The following is an 18,711-nucleotide window of genomic DNA, read 5'->3' as shown; positions in this document are numbered from 1 at the left end:
AACATCTCTAAAAACATAATTCCACTGACATTATAGGGTTGTGTGTGTAGGCCAGTGACAAAGAAATCTAAGTTTTATCCATTTTAAATTCAGGCTGTAACAGAACAAAATATGGAAATAGTCAAGGGGTATATGAACTTTCTGAAGATATACATTCAACCATTTTCCATCCTAAAATTTTGGAATAAGCAAAACCTTTGATTTCTTGTCAAACAGGTGGAAAATGGGTTTTAGAAAACTACCAGAAAGTCTTAAAAAGGTATCAGATATACATCTAAATACAATAATTCTGAACTAGAGACCCCTGCAATCTAATATCAACACATATTTTGTTTAGAATGGATTTTTTTGTCTCCTGTAAGTTTAAGAAACATTGCCTTGTTCCTTGAAATTCCGTTACCAAGTAAGAAGAAGTAACAAGTAAAAGGTAGACCTACCAATTAGTTTATTTTTTACTGACATACATTTTGTTCATGAAGTGATAAAAAAAGATTCTCATGACAGAATGTTTGTTATGTTCAGCAGATATGTGTTTTCATTGACATTTTACATTTACGTAATTTTCTTTCTCTGTCATCTGGTGGTTAAAGCAAGAGTGTGAAAAGTCTGGACAACTCCTCCCTACACCGGACATCGATGGACGTTGAAAAGTAGTTTAAATTTGGTCAGTCTGCCCTGGCATTGATTTCAACGTCCACAGACCTAGGTTTTTGGTCCGGTCTGGAACAACCTTGATTTCAACATCCACAGAGGTCTTGACTGGCCATCATTTGGCCCAAACATTGTTGTCCATGATTTGTTCAGATTTGGTCTGGTCCAGACCAAATCTTAACCAATCATAGATGTCCATGTTTCACTAGTTTGGACAACACACTACATTAGAGTACAGTACATTACAGTAAAGCACAGTAAAGAAAATTAGAGTATAGTTCAGTACAGTCCTATGCTGTACAGTACAGTAGAAGAGGAGTTCTGTGCATCGAAGAGCACGTCAGAGTTGAGTACACTATAATGTACTGAACTCCACCGTGCTGTACTTTGATGTCCAAACTTGTGACACTTGGGCCACGTTTAGACAGCCCAATTATGATTATTTGAAGAAAAAAAATGGCCAATCAGATCAGCTAAACAAAGCCATAGACGTTATAATTGGTTCCAATTTGGTCCGATCCTGACCAACCAAATTTGGACTCGTTTGGTGGCGGAGCGCATTAAAATAATAGCCAGAGTAGAATAATACAGAAATATGCATGCAAAGGAGGATATTGCATATTTATACCTTTGCGTACCTATTTAGGATACGTCACCATGAAGGGAATGACATTCATATCCATTTCTGTGTAGTACAGCTCAAGGATCCATGATTAAATTCCATTATCGGATGTAAAGCCACTTAACTTACTGTAGTTCAATAAAATAGAATAATCCAAATCAAAATATGGCATGGGTGATTCTTCATGAAATCAGGACAAAAAGCATTTAATCCATACAATGGTCCTTTCGAGGAATTACTGTTGACAAACTGTACAGTCATGGCCAAAAGTTTTAGGAATGACACAAATAAAAATTCACAGTCTGCTGCCTCAGTTTGTATGATGGCAATTTGCATATACTCCAGAATGTTATGAAGAGTGATCAGATGAATTGCAATTAATTGACAAGACAAACAAAATTACAAGACCATGGTGATTGCCTACGGAGCTGTGAAGGGAACGGCACCTCCATACCTTCAGGCTCTGATCAGGCCCTACACCCAAACAAGGGCACTGCGTTCATCCACCTCTGGCCTGCTGGCCCCCCTACCTCTGAGGAAGCACAGTTCCCGCTCAGCCCAGTCAAAACTTTTCGCTGCTCTGGCACCCCAATGGTGGAACAAGCTCCCTCACGACGCCAGGACAGCGGAGTCAATCACCACCTTCCGGAGACACCTGAAACCCCACCTCTTTAAGGAATACCTAGGATAGGATAAAGTAATCCTTCTAACCCCCCCCCCCCCCCCCCCTTAAAAGATTTAGATGCACTATTGTAAAGTGGTTGTTCCACTGGATATCATAAGGTGAATGCACCAATTTGTAAGTCGCTCTGGATAAGAGCGTCTGCTAAATGACTTAAATGTAAATGTAATTGCAAAGTCCCTATTTGCCATGCAAATGAACTGAATCCCCCAAAAAACATTTCCACTGCATTTCAGCCCTGCCACAAAAGGACCAGCTGACATCATGTCAGTGATTCTCTCGTTAACACAGGTATGAGTGTTGATGAGGACAGGGCTGTAGATCACTCTGTCATGCTGATTGAGTTCGAATAACAGACTGGAAGCTTCAAAAGGAGGGTGGTGCATGGAATCATTGTTCTTCCTCTGTCAACCCTGGTTACCTGCAAGGAAACACGTGCCGTCATCATTGCTTTGCACAAAAAGGGCTTCACGGGCAAGGATATTGCTGCCAGTAAGATTGCACCTAAATCAACCATTTATCGGATCATCAAGAACTTCAAGGAGAGCGGTTCAATTGTTGTGAAGAAGGCTTCAGGGCGCCCAAGAAAGTCCAGCAAGCACCAGGACTCCTAAAGTTGATTCAGCTGCGGGATCGGGGCACCACCAGTACAGAGCTTGCTCAGGAATGGCAGCAGGCAGTTGTGAGTGCATCTGCACGCACAGTGAGGCGAAGACTTTTGGAGGATGGCCTGGTGTCAAGAAGGGCAGCAAAAAAGCCACTTATCTCCAGGAAAAACATTAGGGACAGACTGATATTCTGCAAAAGGCACAGGGATTGGACTGCTGAGGACTGGGGTAAAGTCATTTTCTCTGATGAATCCCCTTTCCGATTGTTTGGGGCATCCGGAAAAAAGCATGTCCGGAGAAGACAAGGTGAGCGCTACCATCAGTCCTGTGTCATGCCAACAGTAAAGCATCCTGAGACCATTCATGTGTGGGGTTGCTTCTCAGCCAAGGGAGTGGGCTCATTCACAATTTTGCCTAAGAACACAGCCATGAATAAAGAATGGTACCAACACATCCTCTGAGAGCAACTTCTCCCAACCATCCAGGAACAGTTTGGTGACGAACAATGCCTTTTCCAGCATGATGGAGCACCTTGCCATAAGACACAAGTGATAACTAAGTGGCTCAGGGAACAAAACATCAATATTTTGGGTCCATGGCCAGGAAACTCCCCAGACCTTAATCCCATTGAGAACTTGTGGTCAATCCTCAAGAGGTGGGTGGACAAACAAAAACCCACAAATTCTGACAAACTCCAAGCATTGATTATGCAAGAATGGCTGCCATCAGTCAGGATGTGGCCCAGAAGTTAATTGACAGCATGCCAGGGCAGATTGCAGAGGTCTTGAAAAAGAAGGGTCAACAATGCAAATATTGACTCTTTGCATCAACTTCATGTAATTGTCAATAAAAGCCTTTGACACTTATTAAATGCTTGTAATTATACTTCAGTATTCCATAGTAACATCTGACAAAAATATCTAAAGACACTGAAGAAGCAAACTTTGTGAAAATTTATATTTGTGTCATTCTCAAAACTTTTGGCCACGACTGTATATTTGACATTTTTATCTAAAAGCATAATTGAGAAATTATTTATCAAAGTTGTGATATTTATGACATCTTGGCCTTAACCAGGTCCAGGGGTGTTGTGCTGCTTGTTAAATAAAGTTTTAATCAAAGTTGAATCAATATCTCAAAAGATCACTTAATGATGAATTAGTATTCTACAATGGTCTAACATTCGGTGCAATCGGAAAGACCCTTTGACTTTTTGCACATTTTGTTTTGTTACAGTCTTATTCTAAAATGATTAAATAAATACAAATCTTCATCAATCTACACAAATACCCCATAATGACGAAGCGAAAACAAGTTTTTAGAAATTGTAGTAAATGTATTAAAACAAATCTGAGGAAAAACCAAGCCATGAGGTCGAAGGAATTGTCTGTAGAGCTCAGAGACAGGATTGTGTCGAGGCACAGATCTGGGGAAATGTACCAAAACATTTCTGCAACATTGAAGGTCCCCAAGAACACAGTGGCCTTCATCCTTCTGAAATGGAAGAAGTTTGGAACTACCAAGACTCTTCCTAGAGCTGGCCGCCCGGCCAAACTGAGCAATTGGGGGAGAAGGGTCTTGGTCAGGGAAGTGACTAAGAACCAGATTGGAGCTCTTTCAGAGTAACAGAGTTCCTCTGTAGAGATGGGAGAACCTTCCAGAAGGACAACCATCTCTGCAGCACTCCACCAAAGGCCTTCATGGTAGAGTGGCCAGACGGAAGCCACTCAGTAAAAGGCACATGACAGCCCGCTTGGAGTTTAAAGGACACTCAGACTATGCTTGCTAACACCATCTGCTCTAAAATTTGCTCAAATAGTAGTTACCTATATCATTCAAGAAGATCTAAATACATATTTCCATGAAACTAATTGAGATCAAATAGTTTAATGCAGACGCAGCTTGGACGTTTCACCCGTAAATAATGAATAATTATAATTTACGATTGACAGTGATGATAATTTGGTGTTCGAGGTTAAAGGGGGCTGAACTGACTGATTTAGCCTTGGTTTCAATCCTGCTCATTAGGATATGCAACTGAGAATGAGATTTGGGTCTTGGAGGCATGCTTTGATGTGGGTGTCTCTTGTGTGTTCGCACGTGGGTAGGGCTGTGAAAGTCATGGAATTTTGGATGACGGTAATTGGCCAGCCAAATGACAGCGGTCTCTGTAATTTTTACTTTTTTTTCTCTCCCTCTCCTCCGCGCCTGACTGCATGTGCTGCCATAGAAATAGAATAAAGCCTGTTCTATTCATTCTATTTCTGTGTGTGCCGGTGCTGCATTGTATGGGGCTCATTTCACACAACACCTTGCTTGTTTCAGCAAGGAGCAACAAAGTTTCATCACATTGCTAAGAGTCCATGTTACTGCAGAGACGGACTCAACCGCACGACTCATAGCCGCAGGAAGTAGGGGTGCTGAGGGTGCTGCAGCACCCCCTGAAAAATCTAACAGCTTCCTGCGGCTAAGGCACAAATGCCCGGCCATCCCGTCCTTCAGTCAGAAGTTAGTTCCAAAAATACACACATATTTGTATTTATTTTTAAATGGTTACAACAGTTATTTTATTGTCATGACGGTCTTCATCCATCACCGTCGGTTACATGGTTATACGGTAATATACTCTACAGGCATATCAAAGTTCCATAGTGGGATGTCTGCTACTTTTAGAGATTTATGATCAAATTTGTAAGCATTACCAACAGAGTGAACGTGAAAATGGATTCAAAATGGTCGCCCTCTGCTGGTGAATTGCAGGACGTGCAATGATAGAAGTAAAAGGAGGGCTGTGATTGGTTACATTGCCTACTATGACAATTTCTCTGTGTAAAATGGTTGATTACTTCAAAAACTAGCAGAGGTCGCACTCTGGAACTTTGATTTCCCCATAGAGTATATTATGTTCAACAATATATTGAAACATTTGCCAAATCAACTACTTACATATTTGTGTTTATATTTGTCAATTCATAAATTAAACTAACAAAATTGTTATTGAAATCAAAATAACACTCATCAGGGCCAGTGTTATTGGCAGGCCTTAGGGGGCCTGGCCCACCCTACCCCGCTACTGTACTTCCTTGCCCATCCAAATAAGATTTTGAAATATTGATCATTTATTTGACCAAGACGCACACTGACAGGAAGACCATCCTTAAAGTTTCACTTTAAAACGCTCGTTTACCAACTGCCTCAGACCACTCATAGAATGGCAGTGATCATTAGATCATTTTTCTCCCTAACGCGTCAACTGGTAGATAGAACATCTCCACTAAACACATAATCAATATGTTTGTCTGTCTGTGACCCTGATAACTTCAAAACAAAGTTGACTAAAGTTGCCAATGTCTTTGCAATTGTTACAAACCGATAAAAGTAGCATATGCTTCCAATGAAAACCTAGATAACTGCACTAAAATATACAGAAATACAGTAGGCCTATAGACTACAATGCTATATATTTCAATCATACTGGCTACTGTCTATAATTTTTTTACTTTATTTAGTGCATTTTTTGGGGTAATGCTTATACGCATTAGAAATAACCGCCACAATATTTGCAACAGTGATGAGTCTTCAGTATTGTGGAATAATTATAATGGTAAAGTAAGATTTGAATGGAGAAAGCTAATCCGAGAGCAGCGCTGCTTTTATTTCGATCCTACAGCGCGAACATTGTCCCTGCGTGGTGTATCTTCGACTGTTGTAGGGACGATGTAAAGTTAAAAACACTCGTAAACCTAAAATCCACCGCTATCGGGAAACTGGGACTAGAACAGTCTAAAGATAATACGGATAAAATCCAAAGCAGGACAAGTGCTGCTAAAACAAGTAGGCCACAGTAAGCAACGTGTCGGGCGATATTTCGCAAGCTGTCAATGACGGTTTATTAATTAATTAATAAATAAAAAGGTGTCTAAAGTCGAGCTAGTCTCTGACCTGAGATGTTTTGCCCTATCCTAAACTATTTATCCAAAGGCTATTCGTGTCTTACACCGCCATATCCTATGCATTTACATAGTTTTCTGACTTATATTTGCCGTGTAAATTTCCCCTTGACATAAAAGATGTTAATTTGTATCCCAAAAATCACTTCGGATAAATACGAAGAGGTTTGAAATCAGTGACAACTGAGGTCCATGTCATGTGAATTGCATCAGGCAAAGTGCGCCACAGTAAAAGTTATGCATCAGATTTCTAAACATCATCGTATGTAATGTTTCAATAAACACTTATGCCTACCATTGTGTTGTGGGTTGGAAAGGAGTTTGAAGCGTTAAACAGCAGCTCCGTGGAAATGGAATCTGACAAATTTTGTGGAACTTAATTTACCCTAGTCTTCCGCTTCCGGGCGGAGTAAAGTAACATAACAAGGGGCGCGCAGCATCTGTCTTCATAACTGGGATGAGATGAGTCTTCCACAAGGATATTTTGAAACCTGCTTGTGGCCAGGGGCGGTTCAGCGCAAATGTTTGCTAGCGTTCTTTTTTACATCCGTTATTGGACAGTGGCAACGCGGAACACTAATGATTATGAACATGGTCTTTTGCCTGCTAATGCCTGCAATGCAGTGAAGAAAACGATATGACAACAATAACGTCTAATGTAACTGGCCCCTGTAACAGTACAACTGGCCCCAGCTTGCCCCCCCCAGTTGAAATGGTCTAGAACCGCCACTGCTTGTGGCATATGTGTAATGCAAACATCAGTGAAATACAGTAGGCCTATTGTTGACCAACGACTAATCCTGAATCTCTACATACATTCAGTCTGAAACTGCCAACCAAATAGTTTGTTGTGACTTCAAAATGAGGGGTGTTGTACAAAACGAATTCATCAGGGATCATCTCTAACAAATCTAACCAATCAGAATATCAAAGTTCATAACATCATCATGTAGGCCGGTTCTGGCCCAACCCATTGGTTTCTGGGACCAATCAAAACAGTCAGAATGTGTTTGCGTTCTAGAAATTGTCAGGGAGGAAAGCAAATCCGGACTCATTGTGGAGAAGAAATGCTAGTTTGGCTGGAGCGATGTGTATGGGTAGTCAGGCTAGGCCTATTATAGTAGGTTACAATATTAGTGAAATATTGGAATGTACAGGGCATTAGGAAAGTATTCAGACCCCTTGACCTTTTCCCACATGTTGTTACGTTACAGCCTTATTCTATTATTGATTCAATGGTTTTTTCCTCCCTCATCCATCTACACACAATACCCCATTTTTTTAAAGTCTGGGTTCTGACTGGGCCCCAGGACATTCAGAGACTTGTCCCGAAGCCACTCCTGCATTGTTTTGGCTGTGTGCTTAGGGTCGTTTTCCTGTTGGAAGGGGAACTTTCATCTCAGTCTGAGGTCCTGAGCGCTCTGGAGCAGGTTTTCATCAAGGATCTCTCTGTACTTTGCTCCGTTCATCTTTCCCTCAATCCTGACTAGTCTCCCAGTCCCTGCCTCTGAAAAACATCCCCAAAGCATCATGCTGCCATCACCACGCTTTACCATAGGGATGGTGCAAGGTCTCCTCCAGACGTGACACTTTGCATTCAGGCCAAAGAGTTCAATCTTGGTTTCATCAGACCAGAGAATCTTGTTTCTCATGGTCTGAGAGTCCTTTAAATCCCTTTTGGCAAACTCCAAGTGGGCTGTCATGTGCCTTTTGCTGAGGAGTGGCTTCCATCTAGCTACTACCATAAAAGCCTGATTGGTGGAGTGCTGCAGAGATGGTTGTCCTTCTGGAAGGTTCTCCCATCTCCACAGAGGAACTCTGGAGCTCATTCAGAGTGACCATCGGGTTCTTGGTCACCTCCCTGACCAAGGCCCTTCTCCCCCGATTGCTCAGTTTGGCCAGGCAGCCAGCTCTAGGAAGAGTCTTGGTGGTTCTAAACTTCTACCATTTAAGAATGGTGGAGGCCACTGTGTTCCTGGGGACCTTCAATGTTGCAGAAATGTTTTGGTACCCTTCCCCAGATCTGTGCCTCGACACAATCCTGTCTCAGAGGTCTACAGACAATTCCTTTGATCTCATTGCTTGGTTTTTGCTCTGACATGCACTGTCAATTGTGGGACCTTATAAAGACAAGTGTGTGCCTTTCCAAATCATGTCCAATCAATTAAATTTACCACAGGTGGACTCCAATAAAGTTGTAGAAACATCTCAAGGATGATCAATGGGAACAGGATGCACTTGAGCTCAATTTCGAGTCTTATAGCAAAGGGTCTGAATACTTATGTAAATAAGGTATTTCTGTTTTTTATGTTTAATACATTTGCAAAGATTTCTAAAAACCTGTTTTCACTTTGTCATTATGGGGTATTGTGTGTAGATTGATGAGGAAAAATAATAATTTAATTCATTTTAGAATAAGGCTGTAACGTAACAAAATGTGGAAAAAGTCAAGGGGTCTGAATACTTTCTGAATGCACCGTATTTGATTTTCCTCAGAGCAGCACCTGTCAATAGAATAACATACAATAGGATAGGCCTTGTGTAGAGTAGATAGAATGGAATAACTTCATTTTTTCCACAGTGTAGGAGCCAGTTTTGCTTATGTTGCTGTTTTGTTGTTTAGTAGATTATAGTTTGTCTATGTACGTTCTACTTAATTTGCACACAAGGCTCAGGACACAGTTTTTCTAAATGTTTTATCTGGATCAGATTGATCCAGATTCTGTAATCCATGTTTTGCTATCCAGGGGGATCAGATTGATCTGGCTGTTTTTGAGACGATTTTTCAGAAAATAATCGGATAGGATCATGCCATCTACTAGACAGGTTGTGGTACTACCTCTACACTGTCATAGGTAAACAGAGATGAGTAGACTACATGAATAGTGGTAGAGTTACCTTGATTAAAAATGATAGGGCTTGCATATCACTTCTAAGTAAGTAGATGCATTTATTTGACAATTCTCAATATAACAATTGACCACATGCCTATAATGCAGTCAATATATATGAAGATGTGAAATCCCACCTGTGCTAGACTGGTTATCAGGAACTTTTGACTAGGTCAATTAATTGCAGTAACATTTATACTTTTTAGATGTTCATAATCTAAACAACTTTAAAACTTGATGGAATAGTTTAAAGATGAAAAAGTCGTCCCTATAGTTTAAAGCTCCTCCTATGGGCCCAGTTTTTCTAAACTTTTCTAAACGGATTTTCGGCAATTGTGGATTAAATGCTCGAATTTAGTATTTCAAAACTGAAAAATGTGATTCTGATTCTTCTGATTGGGTAATCCAATCCGACCTGTGTTAAATGTTGTTTTTGCATTTCTCAGGACTCAAAGGAAGTGATTAGAATAGTTTTGATTCCCGAAAATCATGATAATCTTGATCCGACTCCAAGGGATGATTTAGATAGGCGAAAGGCACCACAACCGAAGATATTTCAATGAAACGGGTGGGGAGGTTTAAAAAACGTTCTTACATCTGAAAACCAAAGCTTTGTGATGTTAAATTGACTGCAGTATAGGAATGTGGTCAGATCTTATATTGAGAAGTGTCAAACAAATGCATGTAGCCTAGCTACCTACTTAAGCGAAATGCGGGGGCTAATATAATGGATTTTATGATCTTTACCTTAATTCATGTAGTTTACACATTTTTGTTTCACCATGACAGTGAACGCGTAGATAACTGTCCAGTACTAGGTGGCAATGATTAGGCCTGTTTAATACAATGAAAATACGGTTTCTGTGATCTTTATATTTTGGTTTTTGGACCTGAATGACCCTATCCGATTATTTTCAGAAAAATTGATCGTGGATAGCGAAAAAGAGCATTATAGACTAACAGTTTTGAAAAACCCGGTCCTGGTGCCTCCGACATCATGTTTCATATCCACCACAAGACGACGCCATACTACCGCATTCAGCTGCATGCATCCGTCCAAGACAAAAAAAAGATATTGGTCTGTTTTGAGAAAAGTGACTCAGTGAAGTCACAGTCCCACTCACCAGCGCAAAACTCTAATATTCTGGACCTCATTTTAACAAATAAACAATGAAATGGGCTGATTTCATCACATTGGAGTGCTACCTCAAGTGCCACCCCTGTTTCTTAATTATGAAAACAAAAGTTATATTGTCTAGCTTATTTATGAGTGCCTGTTCGAAGAATTTAAAACAGATCGGGAAGGATATAATTGTGATCTATGGGTGACTGTTAGGCTATGTGTGTTTTAAAAGAAAAACAACAAAATTAAAGCTAGAATCCTTAATTGAAACAGTAGCTGAGGGATGGGCCTGGATAAATGTTACCACTCAAATGTATAGACAGATCTATAGATGCAAGGACTGACCATCCATGATATCAAGCATTTCGCTACACTCGCATTAACATCTACTAACCATGTGTATGTGACCAATAACATTTGATTTGATCAACATTATAGTTTTAACCATGTTTTGAGGCTATACAGTGTTTGTTTACATTTACATTGTTTACAAACATTTGAGTAAACCAGACTTATATTTTGGGTTCTGATGAGGTACGACAGTTGAACTAAGCGGATGAGGCATTTATAAGTTATATTCTTCAAGAATAAATGGGTGTAGGCCTCTATATCATTACTTTATAAGTCAAAAACTGTATGTATATCAACTAAGGATTTTTGCTTTAAAGTTCACAACATTGTACAAAATGGATTGTCTTAACTAAGTGGTGCGTTTTTGGCAAAAAATAATAGATTTGTTTGTCTTTTTTTTTTTTTATTGGACATCATTCTGAGGCCCCGGCAAATAATAATACTTGTCTGATACTTACATTGTTATTATTAAAAGCCTAGTAGGTATTGTTATATTACAACAGTGTAGGCCGTATATGTTAATATTTGTATTAGGCTTCAACGGAGTAATAATAAAAACCTTATTATTATTATTTGATTGTTATTCTTAGCCCATTGGTGTTATTGTTAATATTATGCGTTTCCCAAATAAGATAAATAGGTCATATCTGCACTCTACACAGGGGTCAGATAGACACGTGCATGCAGCAGGTGGTCACCCGCAATATGAACGCGCCGGAAGGCTTCCATATCCTAGGCCTATTATTGAAACCAAAAACCATCGCGCTATACACAGCTGGATTTCGACCCAGGACTTTATATCCGCTTCCAAAATTGTGATTTATAACACGCCAATACCAAATAACTAATCAGTGGTCTAACTAATTAATATAAATTAGCATTTTTGCATAAGCAATTAGTGCGATGAAGGTGCAATGAAATGCTACGCGGAATTAGTTCAATCTAAGCGTCCATTCAAGCAGAAGGGTAGGAGACTAGGAGTAGGGGCTCAGTATGTATTCCCTGCTCTGGGACAAGGGCTTCTAATTAGTGCTAGAGAATAGGTCAGATCATCATATTCAAATAGATACGGTGGGTTTAGGATGTTTGCAACCAAACACCAAGTTGAACACAATGCACCCCACTGGGCACACACTGGTTGAACCAACGTTGTTTCCACGTCATTTCAATGAAAGTAAGTTCTACCAATGTGGAATAGACGTTGAAATGATGTCTGTGCCAAGTGGGATGTTCTACAAACTTGGTTTATCTTTTTGCATTTAAAATGTTGTTTTACGAGCAAAACAGTAAAGTATCATATTGTTGAGCACAGAATAAACGAATAATGTTTGCAAAGATATGTTACAATATGTCTACAATATGAAGCCAATATCAGTGTGAATTATGTTTAGACATAGGCAAGTCTAAAGCAATCAGTGCATTTTCTTTAGGAATTAGTTAAATGTTTAGCCAATATGTTTAACAGATAGACTGGTCTTACTGTGTATTATTTAAACCAAAGCTAGCCTAGTAATTATGAGCTGTTAAATACATAAACAAATTGTTTTGTTAAGTCTATCCTAAAATCATATGTAGTTCTAAGTTTCTAAAAGAAGTGAGAACTGTATTCCCTCTTGTAAGAGTAGCTGTCGGTGGTGCTGAAAGCCTCGACCACGTGTGTCTCCCGCTAACACAGTTTACATGGTAACAGAAAGATGTAGTCCGGGAAGCTGCGTGCGCAGCTTGTTCTCGTAGGGGACTTTCGACTGACACAACTTGTCCTGGTTTTATGAAAGAGTCAAGATAAGGTGTTCTCTGTCAGGCAGCACTTTGAGGCGACCAGGTTATGTGGCCACTTGACGGTTACCTACATCACGGAGCAGACCCGTGCTCTGCGTTGCTCCGCCGGGCCATTAGCCTAACCGACGCTGTTAAATATATGATTCAGAGCTGAGCAAACAGTGTGAATGTGGGGTGTTTTTCTCGGGATGTCCGTGTCAGACACTACCGAGTTGAAATGTTGAAAAAAAATAAGCTATTTTAATGGACGTTTACAAGTTTAAAATGTTATGCTCATCATTTCGGCAAAATTGTTTTAATTTAGACTTTTTGTTTAGCATAAAGAATTTAGTTATTTGCGCAATTATCCATACATGTAGGCCTAGGCTGATATAGGCTATATCAATAGGTTTATTTAAAGATATTGATAATTCATCCCAAATGATGTGCTTATGGGTGTATTTCCATTTAGGACTACCCAAATGCCCAGTCGTTAGATTTTAGGCTATAGGCCTAGTTACTCATTTTGTGAATGACCAGACAGTATGGTTTTAGTTCGTGTAGCAGATTGTCTTTCTCATTCTAGGCCTATGGACTAATTTTATAGTCCCACTATAACTATTCTACTTAAATATTCAATCGTTGTCTCGTGGTTCAGTTCTCTCTTGATTGTATGTTGTTACCCCCACTTGTTACGCTGTCTGTCCAACGGTCAACACGTAGATTTTTGGGGCATTATTGAACAGAAGATAGCAGATTTTGGACGTTGGATCGAGGCAGTGAGCCGTGAAACAGGCTTTTGTTAGTGCGCGTGCGACTCGCGTGCTGACCTGCAGTTTGAAAAGAGAGGGAGACTCGATGCTCATTACTTCAGCAGCTCGAGCTCCGTCCAGATTGTACAACCACTGTTGCCAATCAACATCACGCACTGTTAGAGATGGGGACAATAACGCTTACAGATGAGCACTGATGCAGTCAGCAGTGAGCAAAAAAAGAAAGGCAAAGTATGCATTTGGTCTAAATTAATTATTTTTGTTGTTATGAAGGTCCAGTATGTGGCCTTTAATATTTCCAGCAAGGGCCTTATTCTTTCCTTGGTGACCTGACGTGTTTATTGGACTATGTTAGGTGTGTTCAATGTCCCCAAAGTAGCCTAATGTGCAAAATTACATTATTCCATAATTATGAGATTCATGATTAATAAAATCAAACCATGTAAAGAGGACACACGTGGGGAATTGGTTGGGCTTGAGTATTGGTAGTGATTGAATATGTCTTACGCACCAAAGGGTTAATCCATCCTGCGGGTCCACACAGGTCTATGGAGTCCCTAACTGGGGACAGATGGCCACTTTCTTTTGGCCACAAAGGAGCGGAATACAGAGCGCTGGCGAACACAAATGGTCCCATATCACGTGACACTTGAGGCCGTTTTTGCCTGACGTAGATGGACCATATGGCGCGTGCCGGGAGTAAGGCCTGGGTGGGTGGAGCCTGTTCCTGACTGTCATTGGGTAACGCGATGGTGATGGTATTAGCGATGCAGCCATATAAACACACAGGTTCATCTCTCTCTCCCAGTCAGTCACTCGCAGCATCAGCAGCAGCGCTATATAACCCGAGCATCTGTCGGCGCAGCCACATTACCATCCATCCACCGGACCTCACACTTCAGGAGGGGCATGCCAGAGTCATAACAAGATAATTCTGCAAAACATAGGTATTTATTTCTCAATCTTATAATGCAATAACTTATTTATGCAAATGCTTTGGGTGAAAGCAATTGTATGGAGTGCTGTGTGCTGTGATATATCTGTTACATTGCCATAAAGTATAGTTATTTAGCAGTTAAAGATTTTCTGAATAGGCATGAATTATTTATTGATACAAACCTGCTCATATGAGAGTTGATGTGACCATATGTCACCTGTTACAAAAAGGAAACAGGGATTCAGATATTCTGATTGAACTCAGTGATGACATTTCATAGATGTTTCAACTGACTGGAGATATAAAATAACGTAATTGCAACAATTATTTTTATCAAGTTGTGGGCTCGTTATGTCAAGCTATTAGGTGAAAATTGAATACTTTATCTATTATGCTACTATAATGTTTTTGGTTTATCCTGACCACAAAGTAGTGTTCTACATTTTGCTCTCAAATTCCTATGACGTTTATGATAGCCTATATAATCATTGGTGTTGCAAACGTAATATTGGTTCTTCTGATACAAAATTATTTTTGCTTGACCTAGAGTGAAAAAATTAGTATAGCATAATGCACATTTTCCAAAACGAACTCCTGCTGAATAGGCTATTAGTCAAGTAGGAAATTATGTCCTAAGTGAGTCTGCTCACGGTTGTCTATTTTTATTGACAGATTTCCAATATGACTAAGTCCTACACGGAAGAAACCATGATGTCATCAGATCCCCAGGATTCTGCGACCTGGACTGATGAGTGTCAGGGCTCCCAGGACGAACAGGAAATGGAGAAGAAAAACGGCGCACTCGAATCCATGAACGGGGACCTCGAGGATGACGACGAGGATGGGTTAAACAGGCTGGATGAGGATGATGATGAAGAGGAAGATGAGGAAGAAGAAGGCGACGATCAAAAGCCTAAACGTCGTGGACCAAAAAAGAAGAAAATGACAAAAGCCAGAATGCAGAGGTTTAAGATGAGGCGCCACAAGGCGAACGCTCGCGAAAGGAATCGTATGCACGGACTCAACGACGCGCTCGAGAGTTTGCGTAAAGTTGTGCCATGTTACTCCAAAACCCAAAAGCTCTCAAAAATTGAGACTCTGCGTCTGGCTAAAAACTACATCTGGGCCCTGTCAGAGATCTTGCGGTCGGGTAAGAGCCCAGACATCATGTCATTTGTACAGGCCCTGTGTAAGGGCTTGTCTCAGCCCACTACTAATCTAGTGGCAGGCTGTCTCCAGCTCAACCCCAGAACTTTCCTCCCGGAGCAGACACAGGAGATACCATCTCATATGCAACCAGCAAGTGCTTCCTTCGCCGCCCATCCCTACTCCTACCAGACCCCGGGTCTTCCCAGCCCTCCATATGGTACAATGGACAGCTCCCACATCTTCCACGTCAAGCCCCATTCATACGGAAGTGCGCTGGAGCCATTCTTTGAGACCGCGCTGCCGCTTACAGACTGCACTAGTCCATCATTCGACGGACCTTTAAGCCCACCACTGAGTGTCAACGGGAACTTTTCCTTCAAACACGAGCCTTCGTCTGAGTTCGAAAAGAACTACGCATTTACAATGCACTACCAGGCTGCCGCTGGACTGGCGGGTCCACAGGGACACGCGCCCCTTTACGCGAGCTCTGCGCAGCGGTGTGAGATACCGATGGAAAACATTATGTCGTACGAAGGACACACTCATCACGAGAGAGTCATGAATGCTCAGCTTAACGCTATATTTCATGATCCGTGAATACATTAAACCATCAAAGACTGATAAGAGTGCGTCATGATATGATATCCTAGTGCCACTGATGCAAAAGAGCAATTTATTATCCTCTTGATTCTATCATGTAGCCTATGTATTTATTGTTGTTACTGCCTTTAGGAGAAGTGCGGATACATATGCATATTCTCTTTCACTTTATGTATTGTATTCTATAGCGCTTCTATAGGTCACATTGTGGAAATAGTGGTGACTATACTCAGAATGTGTTGATTATCCATGCTACAAAATCACAAGCAATAATTTGGAAAACTATGCAATTTTTAAACGAATAACTAGGCCAATAAATTAAATAATAAAGATTTCTATATTTTTCAACCAGTATTGTACATCTCCCATACTGAATTATTTTGTTGTGATTTTGTACAGAATTATGAATTGCTTTTTTTTATAAAGTCGAGTCGTATTTCATTTCACACAACTCCATGTTGTTAATGTTTTATAAAATAGTGTTATGTCATGTTTATATGATACAACCGTTTTATAAAAAAAGTTATGTATACAGAGGCAAGTGCTAATACAAATCGGTTGCCTTAGCAATTATTTAGCCTACTGCAAGTCATGCAACGTTGCACAATATTGATAATTTTATTTTCCCCAAAACATTGATAGCCTACTTAAAAGTTTGATAATGCATAGGGGCCTACTACTTGCAAAGTATCCTAAACGCCTAATTGTGTATACAACGCTTCACCTGGAAATGCTCATTGCATAAAACGAAGTAGGCCTACTAATTATTTCATTTCAAAATTCAACCGTGGCCCATCTTCAAATTCATTATCAGTGCAGCACATTTTGGAACATATCAGGCACCTTCTTATTGCGCCATTGCATGCATGTCCAAATCAGTGCAGAAGAGCTATTTGCAGCATGATGCTTATCTTCAATGTGTGCCGACTGTATATTGTTTGTAAACATTTTATAATGTATGATGTTTTCAGGACGCATAGGGACTGAGTGCCATGGGAGTTATACTCATATGTTCTTTATTTGCATTTTGTTTTTAGTTTTAAACTCTCTTCCGATGTGATTCAAGTGTACATAAGTCAGTGGAGATAAATGTATATCTCATGAGGCGCACTCAATTATTATTGTAAAATAAAGTGAATGAGTAGCCTACAATTTATTTAATTATTATCTGGATCTACAGATGTAGGATCTTAGTTTGATCATTCCTTTGTTGCGGTGAATTTCCTACACAGAAAATGCAAACCTGTAGTCTATTTTAGGTTTAAAAAGTCTTCTTAAGTTTGTAATTTCCACTTTGAAATTTCAGACTTGATTTTCCCTAACGAAAAATGTATCAACCCCTACAAAAATGTCCATTAATTATAATCCACATAATAATCCACATTTCCTATTGCTGCAGGATAATTTTCCTGCTGTAGCAAACTGGCTCAAATTGATATCCTACATCTGCATTGACAATGACGGAGCTAAACAGAAATAGCAAACTTTGAGCAGGACTGATTTGGCCAACATTACGTTGACAGGTGTGGCTCAATCATCGACTATATGGTTCTTTATAATAATAAAATTGCATAAAAACCTAAATGAAAACGTATAGCCTATGACTAAATCTGTCAAAAACCAGAGTTAAGGCACAATTAGTTTCAGTGGCTTTCCCCTCAGTCCCTCAGCCTGGTCGCAAAATAACCTCGACTTCGTTGAGACCCACATTCGACACTTCTTGGATGTCCAAATTATTGAGACATTCTCTAAATATGGGTTTCCGTCAAATCTTTATGCATGGAGATTGACTATTTCTCTGCCCATATGGATAGGCTACTAAATCAATATATCCTATATTGTCCTAGGCTATATTATGAATTTTAGATGCATGAAATGAAAAGCATCTTGATATGAGAAATATTAAGACATCCATTTGTGATTAACATTTAGGCCTAGGCTATATGAGTGAACACGAGCACATCCCCTTAGCCAGCATTTATTTACCTAACGTTGTATATCAAATACTGAAGGACAAAACGAGCGTTTTTCTGCCATGCCACGAATAGCTAAAGTAAGTCAAGGGGCATTCACATGCCACCATGGTTTCTTCCCAAATGACACCCTATCCCCTATATATAGTGTACTACTTTTGACCGGACGGAACACTATGAGCCCTGCACAAGTATAGAAGGGTATAGGGTGCTATTTAGTACGAACACCATCTCGTATGCAAACCGAGCAAGTCACAGATGTTACTTCTGCTGGGGAGGTTTTTAATTTATGAAAATGATCTTGTTTATGCATGAACACACTGGCTGCATCTATAACCCAATACTTATATCATAAGGGAAAACACCAAACAGCGAGCCAACTTCATGATAGACATTCTGAATGGTGCTTCTTTATTCACTGTTCATGTTGAATAACCATTAGAGATTTTTCCTTGGATATCCGTCCTTCCTCAATATCAGAATCTTCACTGAATCGTTTAATCATTTGATTATAAGCATACATCTTAGATGGAAGTAAACACTCACAGCATGCTTTAAACTGGAATAATAAAACGAAAAAATGAAATCAATGTATGTACTCCTGAAATCTGTATATCGTGTGTCCCCAAAATACAAATTTATT

General features: G+C 40.0%; 2 protein-coding genes across 2 annotated transcripts in view; one reads left to right on the top strand and one right to left on the bottom strand.

The window, feature by feature from the left end:
- The window catches only part of LOC106586465 (protein ITPRID2), a 61,825-nt gene extending 54,883 nt beyond the window's left edge, over positions 1-6,942 (bottom strand). The window contains exon 1 of the mRNA XM_014173814.3: positions 6,809-6,942. The gene's annotated coding sequence lies outside the window, so the exon portion shown is untranslated. The remainder of the gene's footprint in view (positions 1-6,808) is intronic.
- Positions 6,943-14,207: 7,265 nt separating this feature from the next.
- Positions 14,208-17,242, top strand: ndf1 (Neurogenic differentiation factor 1). The gene is given in 2 exon segments (NM_001139808.1): positions 14,208-14,356; positions 15,019-17,242. A coding segment is annotated over 1 exon segment (1,065 nt). The 5' UTR covers positions 14,208-14,356; positions 15,019-15,027; the 3' UTR covers positions 16,093-17,242.
- Positions 17,243-18,711: the final 1,469 nt, after the last annotated feature.

This window comes from Salmo salar, chromosome 25 (genome assembly GCF_965601325.2).
Source record: "Salmo salar chromosome 25, fSalSal1, whole genome shotgun sequence".
Taxonomy (NCBI): domain Eukaryota; kingdom Metazoa; phylum Chordata; class Actinopteri; order Salmoniformes; family Salmonidae; genus Salmo; species Salmo salar.
This window is presented reverse-complemented; position numbering and strand designations above follow the sequence as displayed.